Below are 17,500 nucleotides of genomic sequence, written 5' to 3'. Positions count from 1 at the left end.
TCAAATACTGTCTATGGATACCTACAATGCAAGGGCACATAAAAGGTCATGATTGTAAAACAACATTGGAAGATTGCAGGTATTCTGTACTGTTGCATATGCTTGTTTATTTCATCTATTTTCCTTAATCTTGTGGCCATCAGATTGCAACTATGCTTTCACCTCTAACACACTATAACAATTCACATGACAGGAATTAGATACTTCCTTTATATATCTCTTAATTAAATTACCTGTGGATTTTTGAAAATCTGGGTCTCCTTCCTTCTCAGTGGGAAAAAAAAAGTTGTATTCTAATCTCATATTCATAATTACAAATTAAAGATTAGCAAAGTAATTCAAATGGAGAAACATGAGACCATCAATTACTTAAATGAATAAACATCCCCTCTGATATAATAATTTCATTATCTGACTATTTTACTTTTATCACTCACACTATTAAAAAAATAAATGTGAATAAGTGTGTAGGTCTCTCACACCTTCCGTACTAATAATTAAGAATAAATGTAAATCTACAACTTTCTCCCTTGCGGAAAATTTCCCTCAATTACCAGCATCACTGTCAATCTTGTCCAAAAACAAGTCTTACATTTACAATCAAGTTTTTGCAAAGGTATTATTGCCAAACCGCACAAGACCATCACTTAAATCTCGCCCTTCTATTTTTGGTCACAACTTTTTTTCCCGATTGTGATTTTTGGCAACACATGACTCACAACCTATTGGTATCTAAAGTTTGAATAATTTCCCTTTCATCAACTCAGTATGACACAATAACAGTGAATGATTCAGTACTGATGAGTGGAAAATAAATGACTAATACCAGTTCCTCCTTCCGTGTCCGACGTCAATGTAAACAACATCTGCGCTTCTTGTTTTGATCTTGTTTTGAGTCGGACTTTAAAGAGACCTTATATATAAAAAATAAATATTTTTTTTCTTTACTATGCCGTCATATTGATATGAAAATACATTGGTGGATTGATGTGACTTTAATGTAATGACCCTTATATTGTTCAATTTTACACTTTGCATGATTGATGTTTGATTCCAGTTCAAATTTCATTATGACGTGCGTGGTATAATAGAGTATTTTTTTTACCACATCATTTCGTTTCTCAGACTAATGTTAGTTATTACCTTTATAATTATTTATCTTTCATATAAGCTAAACTGATATTTTGATTCTGATTTTAAAGAGACCTTACATATAAAAAAATATTCATCATATTAACATAATTCTAAAAAAGGTACTCGCAATAATTTTCTTATAATGTTTGGTGTTATTAGATACGCCTTTTATGCATAAAAAAGCGAAAAGTATATACTTATAGACATGGTCCTTAACAAATATGCAGACGACAAAGCAGACAGCTAAGAACTGACGTGAAATTCGGCATCGCTCTCGGGAATATGTACCCGTATGTTATTTCAGGTAAATAATCACTATATAGTGCGGCTTGTATAAGACAAATATGTTTTTTGTTAATATAACTGATTTTAGAGCCACAAACTCCGTTTAGAATAATTCAATACGCCTGCATGAGGTAAAAAAAAATATATTCAGTTGTTTTTGTACCACTAGAGGTTTCTTGCTGCATTACAGATGATATGCCACACCTTTGAACGATATTAAAAGATAAATTTCGCTACACAGTCAAAGAGTCAATCCCTATCCAATCGTTAAAAATCTATTATCTTTAGAATTCAGTCAAATACCATAATGTCTTATTTCATAATTAAACTTATATTTTGATTGTCCAGTGTAAATGAAATATTCAATAGCATTTTTATCACCAAAATATAATTTATTATTGTATCTGATCACACATATTTCAGGAATTTATATAAAGTCAAAGGATACGAATAAACCACAGTATACGACAGGGAGTACATTGTAATAAAACTCGTGCGGATATACTCCTCTTGGAACACACGTGGAAAGGCCTTTTTTGAACGTAACCGACGTAACCGAAAGTCAACTACCTTAAAATTCATAAACTACAGAAGAGAACCGAAATATAATCCTGTGAAATGTGATTACGCGAATCTTCAAGAGACCTACGTAAAGGTCCTTGGTTTTCGTCTTTCGGTCTCACTGCTTTTCAAACAACACGGAAGGTTTTTTTGTTTTTGTTTTTACAGAATATTGGAAACTTGCTCCGTGTAAGGAAGCAGCACAACTGAAGACGCGATCTTAGATACCGAGTTTCCCTTGATTCTGTTGTCGTATCATGGAATGGGTGGCAGTTGGTGTCTTGTACCGTGCATGCTTGTGAGTACCGGGTAATACTGTATTGTGTTTGGGGGTTATTGATGCAAGGGGCGTGGGTGAGATAGTGTTAGTATTCCGTGCATTCTGGTAAATGCATTGTGCTTGTGTGTTGGTGCTTGTGTTCTGCGATTAGTATGGAGAGTATATTGTATCCAAACCTGTTTTTAAGCAGGTATACTATTTCACTCTCGCATGACGCATGTTTGGGCTGAAAGATGTTGTTGTGCCTAAGTCACGTTTGGTATTATTTATTATAATACATCTACTAAGCCAGATTTATCTATGTGATAAAAAGACTATTGCAAAGATGTGTCATGCTAAGTGAATAACATAGGCATTCTAGGAATACCATAGTTATCCCTCAGTAGTGTTGTATGTTTGTACATATAAATACATTAGTTTAAAATCTACCTTTTATTCATCTTATCTATTTATTCACTTCGAATTTATTTGTGATTTTGCAGTGGGCAGTAGATAGGAAGGATGAAAACTGCGATAGTTTGGGACCAAAACTGACGTTCTACATGACAAGTAGATGCAGCGACGTTTTACTCGAGTCAAGGTAGACTTATGGTTGAATTTCACGGCGGATCAATACCAGGCAAATATATCACAGCATGTAATGACAGGCTCGTGCATGAATCATACCCTCAGTTGGCCTGGAAGGAAGGAAACTGCATGATGTGCTTGTGTCAGGCTAGACTGACAGTCGCCTGACTAAGTTTTTGGTGAACAACGTGTTGACAACGTGTTTGGAAATGAGGCATTTGTGTGTGTGTGTGTGTTTGTGTATGTGTGAGAGGGGGGTGGAGGGAGAGGGAGAGAGAGAGAGAGAGAGAGAGAGAGAGAGAGAGAGAGAGAGAGAGAGAGAGAGAGAGAGAGGGGGGAGAGATAGAGAGAGGGAGAGGGATGAGGGTAGAAGAGAAAGAGAGAAAGAGATGAGGGTGGAAGAGAGAGAGAGAGAGAGAGCAAAGACAGAATAAGGAGAAAAATTACGGCTGAAGCACAAACATTAATTTTACAAGAAATAGAGAGAGAGAGAGAAAATATATGAAATGTATGTGTACACATATATGTTGTAACCCTTTTACGTGTCATAACCTATAAACGTAGCAAATCATTTAACGAATTCACCTTTCATCCTGACTGCATTCTTTCAATACATAAAAAATAGCCTCTACGAAATTCACAAGAAAAATACTCTTGCTCTTCATATATACTTCATGTATCATAAACCTAAAATTGTGTAGAATGTTCAGAAAAGACCCAGAGAAGCTAGAGATCACAATTAGAGTTGAAAATGAGATAGACATTTTTGAGAAGACTTTTTAGCCTGGAAATTGGATGTGACTGATTTTATTTATATATGTTATATATGTATATATATATATATATATATATATATATATATATATATATATATATATATGATTGTTATTGTTACTATTGTTATTACTATTATTGTTGTTGTTGTTATTTTTTTTATTATCATCATTGTAATTATTGTTATCATTATTATTGTTGTTGTTGCTGTTGTTGTTGTTCTTATTAGTATTATTACCATTAATTTTGTTATGTTTGTCGATTATTATTGTCATTATCATTGCTCTTATTATCATTATTATTACTGATATCATCATCAAACTCCCTTCCAGCTAATGATAATGATGTTAATCATGATGATAATGATAACAATAAAGATAATGATAATAGTAATGATGATGGTAAAAAGTAATGATAATAGTGATAATTATGATAAGGATGATAACAATGATAATTGGAATAAACTATAATATTCGTGATGAAAATGATAATAATGATAATGGTAATATTAACAGTGACAACAATAGTAATGGTAGTGATAATATTAATAATATTGATTTGAATAATAGTAATGATAATGATAATAACAATGACAATATATCGGTAATGATACTAATAGCATCATTAAAGCGATTAACAGAAAATATCAACAGAGCACAACTAGCAATAAGATGAAAAATGAGCAATTTTACTTGTTATTTTTGCCCTCATTTTGTCTCATTTGCGTCAAGTAGTGGATATGTCCCGTAAAAAAAAGAAAAAAAATATATTCTTATGAGTTCAAATGCATAATAACGCAAATATATGAGTTTTTAGGAATGCATACGGAAATATATTTCAATGTTTGAGGGTTATGTTGCATATTATCTTTACTATAAAAAATATCTGGTGTTTGTAGACATGGAATAAGGGCATAAGAAGTATGTATATGTAGCCAGGAACTATGGAACACTTTTCCCCATGTAGGAACTGCGTTCAATTGTACATGGCTGTTCCTAGTACTCTCGTGTGGTATGTGAGTGTTCATCCCTTCCCCGGGGAGTCTGTGAGTAGTGGATATGTCCCGTTAAAAAAAAAAAAAAAAAAAAAAAAAAAAAAAAAAAAAAAAAAAATCTTATGAGTTAAAGTGCATAATAAAGCAAATATATGAGTTTTTAGGAATGCATACGGAAATATATTTAAATATTTGAGGGTCATTCTGCACATGGTAATTAAAGACATGGAATAAGGGTATAAGACGTATGTATATGTAGCCAGGAACTATGGAACACTTTTCCCCATGTAGGAACTGCGTTCAATTGTACATGGCTGTTCCTAGTACTCTCGTGTGGTATGTGAGTGTTCATCCCTTCCCCGGGGAGTCTGTGAGTAGTGGATATGTCCCGTTAAAAAAAAAAAAAAAAAAAAAAAAAAAAAAAAAAAAAAAAATCTTATGAGTTAAAGTGCATAATAAAGCAAATATATGAGTTTTTAGGAATGCATACGGAAATATATTTAAATATTTGAGGGTCATTCTGCACATGGTAATTAAAGACATGGAATAAGGGTATAAGACGTATGTATATGTAGCCAGGAACTATGGAACACTTTTCCCCATGTAGGAACTGCGTTCATTTGTACATGGCTGTTCCTAGTACTCTCGTGTCGTATGTGAGTGTTCATTCCTTCTCCGGGGAGGCGGTATTAAGAGGGAGGGTTCTGTGCGAAATAACTAAGCTAAGGCAGTTCTTCGAAGCTTCAGCACATGGTTTCATATGCTCTATCGTAAACTGGTGAGAGATTATGACTTAATTCTGGGTTATGTATTATACCTTTTCGTCTTTTAAGCTTGATCATTCTGCTCCAAGATCCAGAAAGCTTTACCGTAAACTGGTGAGAGATTATGACTTAATTCAGGGTTTTATATTATACCTTTTTGTCTTTTAAGCTTGATCATTCCGCTCCAAGATCCATAAAGCTCTATCATCAACTAGTGAGAGATTATGTCTTAATCCAGGGTTTTATATTATAAGTATTCGTCCTTTAAGCTTGATCAATCCACTCCAAGCTCCAGCAAGCTGTTTCCACTCCAGCTTAGAGATCAACCCTCAGCTTTAACCCTCTTCAGTCCCTCCAAAGCCGTATTACCTCCAAACTCCTTTAGCTTAGAGCCTCCACATTGTTTACAGCTTGGTAGCCTGGTGTAGCAGCAGCTGGGCACGGCCTGGGTATACGGCGTGGTGGTGGTGGTGATGGTGGTAGTGTGGTTGGCTTAGCGTGTGGTAGAGACAGTCCCCTCGGAGGTTTCACGCCCGCAACCCATGAGCGGACGCCCATTCCCCACTTGCCTTTGCTACAATGGCCACTTGTCGACGTAAGGTTGAGGTGAGTCCTGCTGCCACGGAATCAGCTGGTGTTGATTGCGTCATCATCTCAGCTGTGGGTTTGTTGGTGTTGCTTTGAGTTCTGTGGTTTCTTTATTTTTCTTGCTTATTTAGTATATTTTAGTTATTGAGGTAGTAATGATAATGATGATGATATTGATAAAAAGTGAATAAGGATTATTGTTGTAATTATTGTTATCATTTTTTACTGTTACTTTTACTATTAGTATTATTATTGCTATTATTATTATTATTATTATTATTATTATTATTATTATTATTATTATTATTGCTGTTATTATTATTATTATGGTTGTTATTATTATAATTTTCATTATTATTAATATTATTTTCATTATTATTAATGTGATTAAAATTATTTTTATTATCATAATTACAATTATCGTTATTATTGTTAGAATCATTATTATTATCTTTATTATTATTATTATTATTATTATCATCGCCATTAATGTTATTATTACCTCCACCACTGCTGCTATTATTATTATTATTATTGTATTATTGTTATTATTATTGTTTTATTATTGTTATTATTTTATAATTGTTATTGTTATTATTATTATTTATTATTATTTTTATTGTTTTATTACTATTATTATTGTTAGTAGTAATCGTACTAATGTTACTCTTGGTAAAGATGAAAGTAATCTTGGATAAAAATATTTGTTATTTTATCCTTATTATTGTTAGTATTATCGTTACTAATTATCAGGTATTGTTATTAGTGATTTTGATTCCTCTGTTATTGTTGTGATTATTATTGTTATGATAAAAGTAATAATTGTTATTGTAGTTATCATCGTTATTATCCTTTTTATTACTACTATCATCGTTACTATTATTCATCACGCACGCACACAAACAAACAAACACACCAAGCATATATTCACATACTCACTACTTAATTCACATACCACACAAACAACATAACCCCCCTCCCTCCCTTACACACACACATACAAACTCCACATTCATGCACATACCCGCCCCACATACACATACACAATACCCCCCCCCTCCACACAATCCCCACCCCCACACACATTCCCCAACCCCCACAATACCCACCACAAACACATACCCCACCCCCACACAATACACCTCCCCAACACATAGCCCTACCCTCCCTCCCTCCACACCCACACATACCCCTCCCCCCCTCCCCTCCCCCCTCTCCCCCTCCCCTCCCCCCTCTCCCCCCTCCCCTCCCACACACACACATATCCCCGCTCCCCCTCCCCCCCACCTTACCCCCACCCTACCCACGCAACCAAACAAACGCGTGGAATCAGCTGCTTTATTCATTACCACAGCCACATAAAATTCACCAGGAGAGTACCACACACAGGGGTCAATAGTCACGATTTATATCACAATGGCGCCCTTAAAGTGAAAATCTATATCATATAACAGAAATACAATATAAGATTTATGATGTTGAAACAGATTGAATAGTAACAGAAATATATTTTTAAAAAATGATGTTGTTTTTTTTACTTTTTTTTGATTGATTAATATGTACGTAATGGTGATTTTAATGATTATGATTATGGTATGGTAGTTGTACTGATTATGTTATGATCATTATGATGCTAGTAATGATAGCAGTGATAATAACAATGGTAATCATAGTGATGATATTGGTAAATGAATAGTGAGAGTAATAAAGATAAATTGATTATAATTATGACTGTGATAATTACTATGGTAATGATAAAGATTACTATGATGATGTTGATAATAGTAATAATAGTAAATGATGATAAAAATAGTATTGATAATAGTAATTGTAATAATGATAATGATAAAGTTAATAATGACAGTGATAAAGATAATAAAAATAATATTAACAATAATAATGATAATATTGACAGCGAAAACAAGAATGACGATTCCATTGCTAATGGTAACAATAATAATAATAACGAATATTATGACAATGATAATCACAATAACAACAACAACACCAATAATAATGAGTAATAACTATCATAAAAACAACAACAAACACATGAAACCAAAAGAAACATTTCTTTCTCTCACGCCCGTCCATATCTCCCAGGTGTTGGTGGTATTGTTGCTGACATTAGTGCCTCGTCCTGGCCCTCTGGAACCCCGACCTCCTTGTATACGAGACAAAGCGGCCCTGGTCAGGAAGCTGGTCAACAAGGTAATGCTACTTGGAGGTTCTTGTTGGTTGTGATGTGTGTGTGTGGGGGTAGGGGGGTCGTTTTGTGGTGTGTGTGTTTGGGGGTGGGGTGGGGTTGGGGGTGATGTGTGTGTTTGGGGGTGGGGTGGGGTAGGAGTGGGGTGTTTGTTTGGGGGGGTTGGGGTGGTGTGTGTGTGTTTGGGGGTGGGGTAGGGGTGGGGTGTTTGTTTGGGGTTTAGGGTTGGGGTGATGTGTGTGTGTGGGGGGGTGCAGTTGTATGTGTGTGTGTTTGTTTGTGTGTGTGTGTATGTGTGTGTGTGTGTGTATGTGTGTGTGTCTGGCTGGCTGCATCGTATATATCGTAAGAAAGTTTAAACGCTTAGGAGACATTCTATCTAATCAAAGTGGTACCCCTAAAATAATGCCAAGAAATGAATGACCTCGCCCGCAATTTTACACACGAAAAAAAAAAAAAAAAAAAAAAAAAAAAGGGGACACAAATCTCCACCTTCCCCAAATTCAAAGCCGTACCTCCAACCCGTCCCTTTTTTCCCCCCAGCGATGGATGCCTGTGCTGGAGAAGTACGGGGTAACGCTGCCCCTCGAGTGCCCTTTGCATAACGCCAGGGATGTGTTCGCACGGCAGGAGGAGGCTAAGGTGCACGTACCGCCCCAGTGGACCTGTGGCTTCTGCGGGAAGGCCTTCTATCACGAGGCTCACCTTGATAGGCACCTTGATAACCGCCACGAGGACCACCTCAATAATGTGAGTATTTTTATTTATTTTTTTTTTCTTCTTTTCTTCTTCTTCTTCTTCTTCTTCTTCTTCTTCGGCAGGATAGGAAATGCAGGGAAGTAGAATAAGCGAGAAAGATAGGAAGAGAAAGGAAGGGAAAGGAAACAGGAAAGAGATGTAGAAAGTAGTAAGGTAGACTTACTTGCTGATGATTTCAACTTTATTTTTATGATTTTATTTACGAAGAGTAAGGTTGTTTATATAGCTATTAGTCATGGTTGTCATTCAGTTCAGGGAATAAGGGTTTCTTACACTGTGATTTTTAAAGAACCATACTTCTGTTCTCCGTTATTATTGTCACTATATTTTGCCTTAGGTATTACCTACTTTGATAGAGCGTTTCTCTCTCTCTCTCTCTTCTTTAAAATGATCGCTGACATCTTAAAGAAACTTACTTCTGTTGTCTTCGTTATTATTATTTTTTACGTCATGCATTGCAATACAATTCTAATCATTAATCCGCGTAACTGACTGAGCATTATTTTATTTTCATCCAAAACGTTCTTTCTGTATGTAGGGCGAGGACGCAGTGTGCCTGGCGGACTTCTGTGACGTCATGCGGTGCGAGGTGTTGCTAGAACGGCTCAGGGACTTCGAGGACACGCCCCCTGCTGCCACGGCACTCGACCTCTGGCATCAGCCGCTCCTTCTGTCTTCCCCGTCTCTTCACCAGGGACAGACGCATTCAGGTGCGCTGGGTCTCACACGACCAGTTTTCCAGACGCGAACTGTAGTGTGATGAGATGTGTTTTACTGTTTTATCATGATTGGATTCATTTATTGAAAATGGGATAATGCAGTTACGCTCTGGTGTTGTTGTATAACTAACCTTCCCGATAACGACTCGAACCTCTATTTACTCTCACGTACCAAAGAGAGCAGTTCCCATAGACTAGTTCTTTTTTTCACAGGCAGTTTTCTTTTTCTCAGACCAGAGACATACTTTAGCTTTTTTCTCAGTCCTGACTTACTTTATTTTTTTCTCAGTCCGGATATACTTTAGCTTTCTCTTCCCTCCTTACTCTAAGGATCCCCTTCTACCTTTGCTCCATTACTCCATTACATCCGAGGCGTGTCGTAGCCATGCAGCTCCACCTTTCCTCCACAGACCAGGCGGTGGAGCGAGCCCTCCCTCGCAGCCTGATGAGGTCGTCCCACGCCTCCCACCCGTGGTACCAGTGGACGCGGCAGCCACGCCTCCGGGACCCGCCTCACCCGCCCCCGCCTTCTTCCACGACGCCCCGCCCCGCCCCCGACCTCTCTCGGGAGCGCCCCGACGACGGCAGGAGGTCCGTGGACGACCCTGTGGTGGTGGCGGGTTGCGACGCTGACGACGGCGAGTGCTCGAACCCGCCGGAGGAGACGTACAGTAAGTAAGGCCGTGTTTGGGTCTCCAGGTCTCCGAGGGTGTGGCTGTCCTTACTCCGCAGTGCAGTGTCGGGGCCTTGTGATTTCCTTCCTAACTTCATGATGACTTCACCAACATACTGATTATAGATTAACGTTTGAGCATGCATGGTATATTTAACTCAACAAGCAAGGAGTTTACGCAACGGATAATCCTCCTTGCATTCGGTTAAGAGAGCTGTGTCTTTGGTGCGTGGTGCACATACGTGACGGATGTATAACGCCCACAGATGACAGCGGACAGGTGGGTGGGGGTCCGCGGGAGCTGCCTCTCCACCCGTTACACTCGTGGCGTGACACGTGTAACGAGGAACACCTGGCGGAGCTCAGGGTCAAGTGCCAGGTGGGTCAACAATGCCTCACAACTCTTTTGTGACCATTTCACCTTCCTTTATCTGCTCTCTCTCTCTCTCTCTCTCTCTCTCTCTCTCTCTCTCTCTCTCTCTCTCTCTCTCTCTCTCTCTCTCTCTCTCTCTCTCTCTCTCTCTCTCTCTCTCTCTCTCTCTCTCTCTCTCTCTCTCTCTCTCTCTCTCTCTCTCTCTCTCTCTTTCTCTCCAGAATCATCATGGCTTGCTTTTGATTTAAACGAGATTCGCTCCATTGTGAGTGCGCTGTCTCAAGCCACAACCATGACCTGGGCCTTACTAATGTTGCTCTGTTTTACAGCAACTGATCCAGCAGTGCATCGGTGGCTTGTTGCTCAACCTGACACTGGAACAATTCAAGGAGGTTGAGGGTGAGTAACATGTTGTGAAGTACATTCCTATATTTTCGCACTGTTAATAGTTTCACATATTTACTCCTTTTTCTCATCTGATATAATTTCTTGTGCAATGTAAATGTTCTGTCTCTGCTAACCCTCCCATCTCCCTCGCCCACCAGCTGCTCTGAGCCGTGCGGTATGTTGGTACCTGACATGCGAGAGGTACTGGGAGGCTGGTACCATGGAGCCTCCTGAATTCCCATGGGGTCTCGTCACTGGCTTGGTACTCCTGCTGACTCTCGGGGTGTCCCTCGCTTACTACATCGTCTGGGTCCTGTGCGAGTGAGTAGGGAGCTGTTGATGGGACTCTTCGCCCAGCTTCTTATATGTGTTTGTTCTGACGTAATACCTTTGGTGAATATCTTTTGCCATGATGAGACAATGGGTTTTTAGATACATTTTTTCCAATTCAAAAAGACCTGTGATAACTGCTTGTGTTTTCCACACTCCATGCAATACTTCTGTTGATTTCATTTAGCTCGCAGCAGTTCAGCAAACACGTTTCTTTTCTCTCTTTATTATCTCCTTCTGTAGAGACACATGAAGTGTAGCGTGCCTCCCACCCCCAGGTCGCAGGAGGGCTCCGCGGCGTCGCCCAGCACCCTGCCGGAGGAGCGCCCCGGGCCGTCGCTCCGCACCACGAAGGCGCGCCACTCCGCCGCCACGGAGTCCGAGAGTGAGTGTCGGGACTCCGGCTTCAACGAGGGGCCCCTCTACCCCGACGTCAGCGACGCCAGCCACGCCTACAGCGACTACGACGGCCAGTCCTACCGCTCGCGACACTACTCGGAGGACTCGAGGCTCTCCTACGCGCCCGACGACCACGCCCACGCCCACGGACACCCGTCGTCCAAGTACTACATCACAGAGGAGCGCATGTTCAACTACGCCACGACCTTCACGCCCAACTACGAGCAGCGGCGACTCAGAAGGAATCGCTACAACTATCTCGACGACTACGACGACTACCAGGACCTGGGCGAGCACGACAAATACTACGACACCTCGAGTTTAAGTCAAGAGCAAAGCGACAGTTTCATATATGTTTCCTATCCACCTGAAGTAAAGAAAAGATTCACCGAGAACAGGTGATGACGAGACGGGGTGTTGTATCGTTGATGAAAACAATATAATAAAAACAGAGAAAATAAAATAAAACAAAGAAAACAAAAAACAAAGGGGGGGTTTTGGTAATCTGTTAGGCTCGTATCTTCCATGAAGTTTATATAGAGTGATAGAAATATATCTCTTAGTGGGTGTAAGAATCGGCAAAAAAGTGTGACGAACAGGTGGTGTGTGAAGCAACGGAGGAATTCAGCCACAGAGATATTGTCTTAAGTACCGACGCGATATGAGGTATGAGGCTTTTTTTTATGAGGTTTTATGGATCATGCTTTACCTCTCCTGTTCCTAGCCATAGAGACTCTTGGACCTTGTGACTGAACAGTACATTCCCACGTCTTTCTCGGTTCACAGCTACTGCAAGCACACTGTGGTTGAAGAACTCGTTGTGGCGGGAACAAGGGTATAGAGGGGCGTTCGTGAAAAAGAATACAGAGTTGGCGATGAAAAGATAAAGTGAGAACGAACACAATAATACCGAGAGACTTTGTCACGATATTGCAGATGGGTTACATCATCTATTAACTTGCCGTAGTCGAGAAGAAGAAGAAAAAAAAATAAAGTGTTCCAAACAGACAATAAAACAGGAAGCGATCGTGAGCATACATATATATGTGTATTGACCCTTTTGTGGATATATATATATGTGTATATATACTGAGTCTCACCAATTTCTCTCTTTTGTAAAATCTAGTTTGTTCAAGTAGTGATTTTGTGAGTGAGGAATCATGCTGTAGAAGTACAGGGACTATGTTATGATGGACCAATATAATTGTTTCGTGTTAGACGATGAAAACAAGCATTGCTTACTAAGGCCTCTAGGGGCTAGGTGCTCCCCCTTCCCTGACCAAGACTCTGTAGGACTTTTAGACATTTCCTTGAGCTTTAGGGTCTCGTAGCGCCTGTGGGTGCAACAGTCCCAGGGACGGATCGTGCAACCACTGCGACGCGCAACAGAAGAGCTTTCGTTGCAACAGCGCTGTCTTCAGATAGTCTTGCCCGTAGCCCGAGATGTAGCATTGAGGTGATTACGAGCCCTCCCCCCTCCCCCCCTCACTCCTCTGCCTCTCCGCCCCCCTCCCCCCTCCCCCCTCCCCCTCCAGAGAACTCGGAGAGGAGTTTCAGGGGGTCGCTCTTCTGGTCTGGGCGAGGTGTGCTGAGATCTTATTTTTATATTTGAGACGTACTCCCACTGCATAGGTTGTTTTGTTGTCCGAGTACAAAGTATAGAGAACTCGTGTTTAAGATGACTGTTTGTAAGGTGGATGATGGAGTGGAGGCTAGGGAGAGAGAGAGAGAGAGACACATGAATCTCGGTAAGATATTAAGGGAGCTGGTCACGTGATATGAATAACAGGACTAGCTTCGACCTCGTGTGTTTTAAAAACAAACGACCTCGTTTGTCCCGGGAGATTAGAGGGAAATAAACTGCCTCATACACATTGCAGTGAAGAAAAACATAATTTCTTCGTAGCCTAGTATTTTTTCACGTTGTTTATAGCCGTATATACATATATATAAATATATTTTACAAGTGGGCCTACTTTAAGAACCTGCTGGCGTGATCGTCTCCTGCTAAAAAAAAAAAAGTTTGTTGCTCATTTCAACCGAGGCCAAAGAACCGTGAGTTCGCACGCTGTTTCCTTTCCCGCGGACTCCGTTAGTTGGGATTGTTGTTATTTGACAGACGTCTCGCCTTTGGTTCGAACGCCACAGTCGGTTAGCGCTCCAGCACCCGTTCGAGACACGGGTTCGAATGCGGTTGTCTTGTCGACAGATGGTCACGACGTGTAACTTAGGTGGGGGACGAAGTGATTTGCATAGGGCTATTTTCATAACCTGTTGGGAAAAAAAAGAAGTAAAAGAGAGAAAAAAAATAATATATTGTTCTTAAAAATCTACTGTTTTTTCCACAATTAATGTTTTTCGCCCGTTAGTTTCGGGTCTTTACTTTCTCTGCGGTCCGTCCTCCTTCCCTGTAGGCCCAGGATCTGCCCGTCTTCTAGACTTTGTGTACATAGATTGAGAGTAGGACGGCGGGATCTGTAGTCACATTCAGTAGAGTTAACAGAAACCAAAGGCTTTTGGGGTACCGTGCTTGTAAACACTTTATAGCTTTGCTTGTCTTCCGTCGTGCTAGATGGGTTGTTGGAAGGTCACGGGTACGAGAATTAGTATTGATTGATTTACTATTGACATTCTGTTGAGAAGTTCAAGAGTGATAAAGGAAGTGCACTAACTTCGAATCGGGAGGGGAAACTTGTCTAAAGTGATGTTTTTATTTTGATATTAGATACATACATCACAAATTCTGAATCAGTTCTATATTCATGATTATATTCATCAGAGAGTACATATGGGGAATTATCTCATGCGCTATTAAAATATATATAGATATCCATGTCATACAAAAGACAAACGAATAATTAAGCATCAGTACCCGCCGGGACCACGACCGCCAGAAGGGCAGGGAGAGACAGAAGAAGCACGCTCTCCAACGGCTTCCGTTTGACACGCCGACAGACAAGCAAGAGAACATTCGCGTAGTAGCTGTATCGCCGCTAAAAAAAACTGTGTAGTTGCAGGATAATTACTTTTAGATTTCGGGGCGGCATTTTTTTTTATATGATAGTTATTCTACGCAAAAAAAGGATCTTTATGATAAAACTATGGACGTCGAAATTCATGTTGCGTACATTCCATAAATTCTTGAAATCCTTGTTTTCATTATAAAATCTTTCTCTTTCAAAATCCATTACGCTTTTAGTAGTGAATACTCGTACGAAACCCAGAGAAGACAAACAAACGATCTCAGCAATAAGTACATTATGGTTGTTTGAAGGCTGTGACAAGGATAATTTTTGGGAACAGTGAAATCGACAACAGTGCGATGAGTGAAACTGTATGGTGTTTTCCATAGGGCAGTGTATAGTAGAAGACATAGTAATGTCAACACTTGATATCAGACATAAGAGAGTTGTAATTGTTTCCATTTCGTGGTTTGGTACAAGAAGGGATTAGTTTACGTATAAATAAGCTTATTGTTACAAAATACACGGGAGTGGATTACCCAAAGAACGAGAATGATGATATTAATACGCACATTTTAAGGATATAGGTTTAGGATGCATGGCATGAAGGAAAGGTTTCGCCAAGGAACGGGGAATGATTATACTATGTCATTGGTTTTGAAATAATTAGGGGTTGACATTAGCGAATCACTATATGTGACAATGGAAAGGATAATTAGTCTGACACAAGGTTAGGAGTTTAAGATAATGGTACATGGTATGGTATTTGAATAATGGGAAGTTGCTAAGGAACAGGCAAAGATGCATGGCAAGGGATTGCATTGAACGGTTAGGAGACCTTTTCCATCTTCAGGGCCGTCACTTTGAACACTTCACTCCCCTCTGTTCCCCGATTCTTTCCCCTTCCACGTGTAAGCTCTTTAAGGAAACAAACGTAAGGGTTATGTATGTAAAAACAACTTCCTCATGATGAACTATGTATATATTGATAAGCTTGTGACTGCCACCGGGCAACTGATTATCGGTTGTCGGATCTCATGTTTTCGAAGTCAGTGTAATTCTTCTCCTCATTTTTTTTTTATCGATAACGTTATTTTTTCATATATGTTTATAGCACAAGAGTGGAGTGCACGCTACTGCCTTTTTGTACATACACACACAAGCACCTACACATAAGCTGTCACACAAACATTACAATGTCATTCTTCGTCATACACTCTTTTTCCCTCCCTTTACATTGCGCACATATTCATCGCCACGATTTGGACAATATATCATCGCTACAGTTGCTAGATTGACACAGGTTTGTGATCATCATCATTATAATTATGGACGTTGCATTGGTATATATATTTTTTCATGGTTTGAAGGTATGACTATAATTATATGATATTACTGTTACTATGTATGTTTCTCTTCATTTGGAGAGTCAGGTTAGAGTAGTGTTATAAAAGCAAGGGGCAGTGATAGGATCTCTGTACCTTTGTGAGACTGGCTGATCTCTTGTGAAATAAATCTCCTTTAGATAATGACATTGTCAACTCACTCGAGAACGATGTTCATCACTGACGTTAAATGGTATCATTTGACTGGATTATTAATAAAAACGCACAATTTATTAGATTCTGTGAGAGATTTTATTGCGTGCACGAAAAGGGGAATCGATGTATGTACCTGTTTAATATTTGCACATTTCACTTTGTTTTGCTCTTTCTTGGTATTGTAGATTTTTTTGTTTTTCACTTCAAAAGTTTTGGAATGGGAAGCTGAATTTTGGCGAGTTCTTTCGATCAAGTGAACGTGCCTAATGAATGAAGCATGTATCTCGAAGTTGGTACACATTGCATTCACTATTGTGTTGTAACTTCAGGTTAGGAAAACTCACCAAGACTTACTTTCTTTCAGATCCGAGTGTGGGAGAAAATCTCTCTCGACTAGGTTCTCATTTGATTTTGTTGCAATCTATATCTTCGGCAAACTGGAGATTTAATGATAAAAAAAACAAGAAATGCACGTTGATGTGAAAACCGATTTCTTCATATTATTTCCACAAATTTGATAATCAGCATCTTGGCCAGGTTGGCTTTCCCTATAAACAGCACATTTGCACAATATCCTAACATAGAATTCGAGTTTGACCGTTATTTTGCGGACAGCCGTTAGAAGCGCACTGTGAATGTTTTTTGTTTTTTCTTCTTCCACCGGAGATAATAAATGAATGGTCGTTGGTTAACAAAGGTGTTTCGAACCGTGTAAATAACTGGATTACCCACGCACTCATTCAGATAATTGTTCTTGTGATTTCTGTGCTTTCAATTTTACCAATTTATTATTTTTATACGGTTGTACAAGGTGTGACTTAGTCGTCTTTGGTGTAAATGTGCTCTTTGATGTGGCGAGCTCATTGAAAGAAAGAATTATGACAATAAAAGTAATTTGATCGAATGCCACAAGCATATGAAAATATAACACAAGCAGCAGCATACTTGAGAATAAAACGAATATACTTTACTTGTGACCATTATCTCTCTCTAATGACATCCAATAAACAATTACTTTTTAAAAAATCATCACGATCGGGTAATAATCAAAATACATGTTGAAGAATCACTACCTCACATAAACAAAAAAATATATGAACTAAAAGATTCGTAATGTCGAGGAAAAATAATGGAACGTCACTCATATATTTCGGTATTTATATTTGTAGATTATGAAAGTAATATGTCAAAATCCACATCGTA

At 39.2% G+C, this 17,500-nt stretch overlaps 2 protein-coding genes across 6 annotated transcripts in view; one reads left to right on the top strand and one right to left on the bottom strand.

Moving 5' to 3' along the window:
• Positions 1-890, bottom strand: part of CYLD (ubiquitin carboxyl-terminal hydrolase CYLD) — a 24,242-nt gene extending 23,352 nt beyond the window's left edge. For 2 of the 4 annotated variants that reach the window (XM_043016603.2, XM_043016598.2), the window contains exon 1: positions 827-890. The gene's annotated coding sequence lies outside the window, so the exon portion shown is untranslated. Of the gene's footprint in view, positions 1-233; positions 559-592; positions 789-826 lie in introns of those variants that run through there. The other 2 variants (XM_086555794.1, XM_043016599.2) reach the window with 2 other exon arrangements.
• A 473-nt stretch (positions 891-1,363) lies between these two features.
• The window catches only part of LOC122253482 (uncharacterized), an 18,125-nt gene continuing 1,988 nt past the window's right edge, over positions 1,364-17,500 (top strand). The window contains exons 1-11 of one of the 2 annotated variants that reach the window (XM_086555790.1): positions 1,367-1,438; positions 2,149-2,278; positions 5,770-5,965; positions 8,051-8,158; positions 8,697-8,903; positions 9,451-9,622; positions 10,042-10,302; positions 10,571-10,683; positions 11,007-11,076; positions 11,223-11,385; positions 11,673-17,500. The exon at positions 11,673-17,500 is cut by the window's right edge and continues 1,988 nt beyond it. In XM_086555790.1, coding sequence (XP_086411916.1) covers positions 5,939-5,965; positions 8,051-8,158; positions 8,697-8,903; positions 9,451-9,622; positions 10,042-10,302; positions 10,571-10,683; positions 11,007-11,076; positions 11,223-11,385; positions 11,673-12,195 — 1,644 coding nt within the window. In that variant the 5' untranslated portion in view covers positions 1,367-1,438; positions 2,149-2,278; positions 5,770-5,938 and the 3' untranslated portion in view covers positions 12,196-17,500. Of the gene's footprint in view, positions 1,439-2,148; positions 2,279-5,769; positions 5,966-8,050; positions 8,159-8,696; positions 8,904-9,450; positions 9,623-10,041; positions 10,303-10,570; positions 10,684-11,006; positions 11,077-11,222; positions 11,386-11,672 lie in introns of both variants that reach the window. The other variant, XM_086555789.1, reaches the window with a different exon arrangement.

The sequence above is a fragment of the Penaeus japonicus genome, unplaced genomic scaffold (assembly GCF_977035675.1).
Source record: "Penaeus japonicus unplaced genomic scaffold, GWHDUDI00000001_assembly GWHDUDI00000031, whole genome shotgun sequence".
NCBI lineage: Eukaryota > Metazoa > Arthropoda > Malacostraca > Decapoda > Penaeidae > Penaeus > Penaeus japonicus.
The sequence above is the reverse complement of the archived record's forward strand: the minus strand, read 5'-3'. Positions and strand labels throughout refer to the sequence as shown.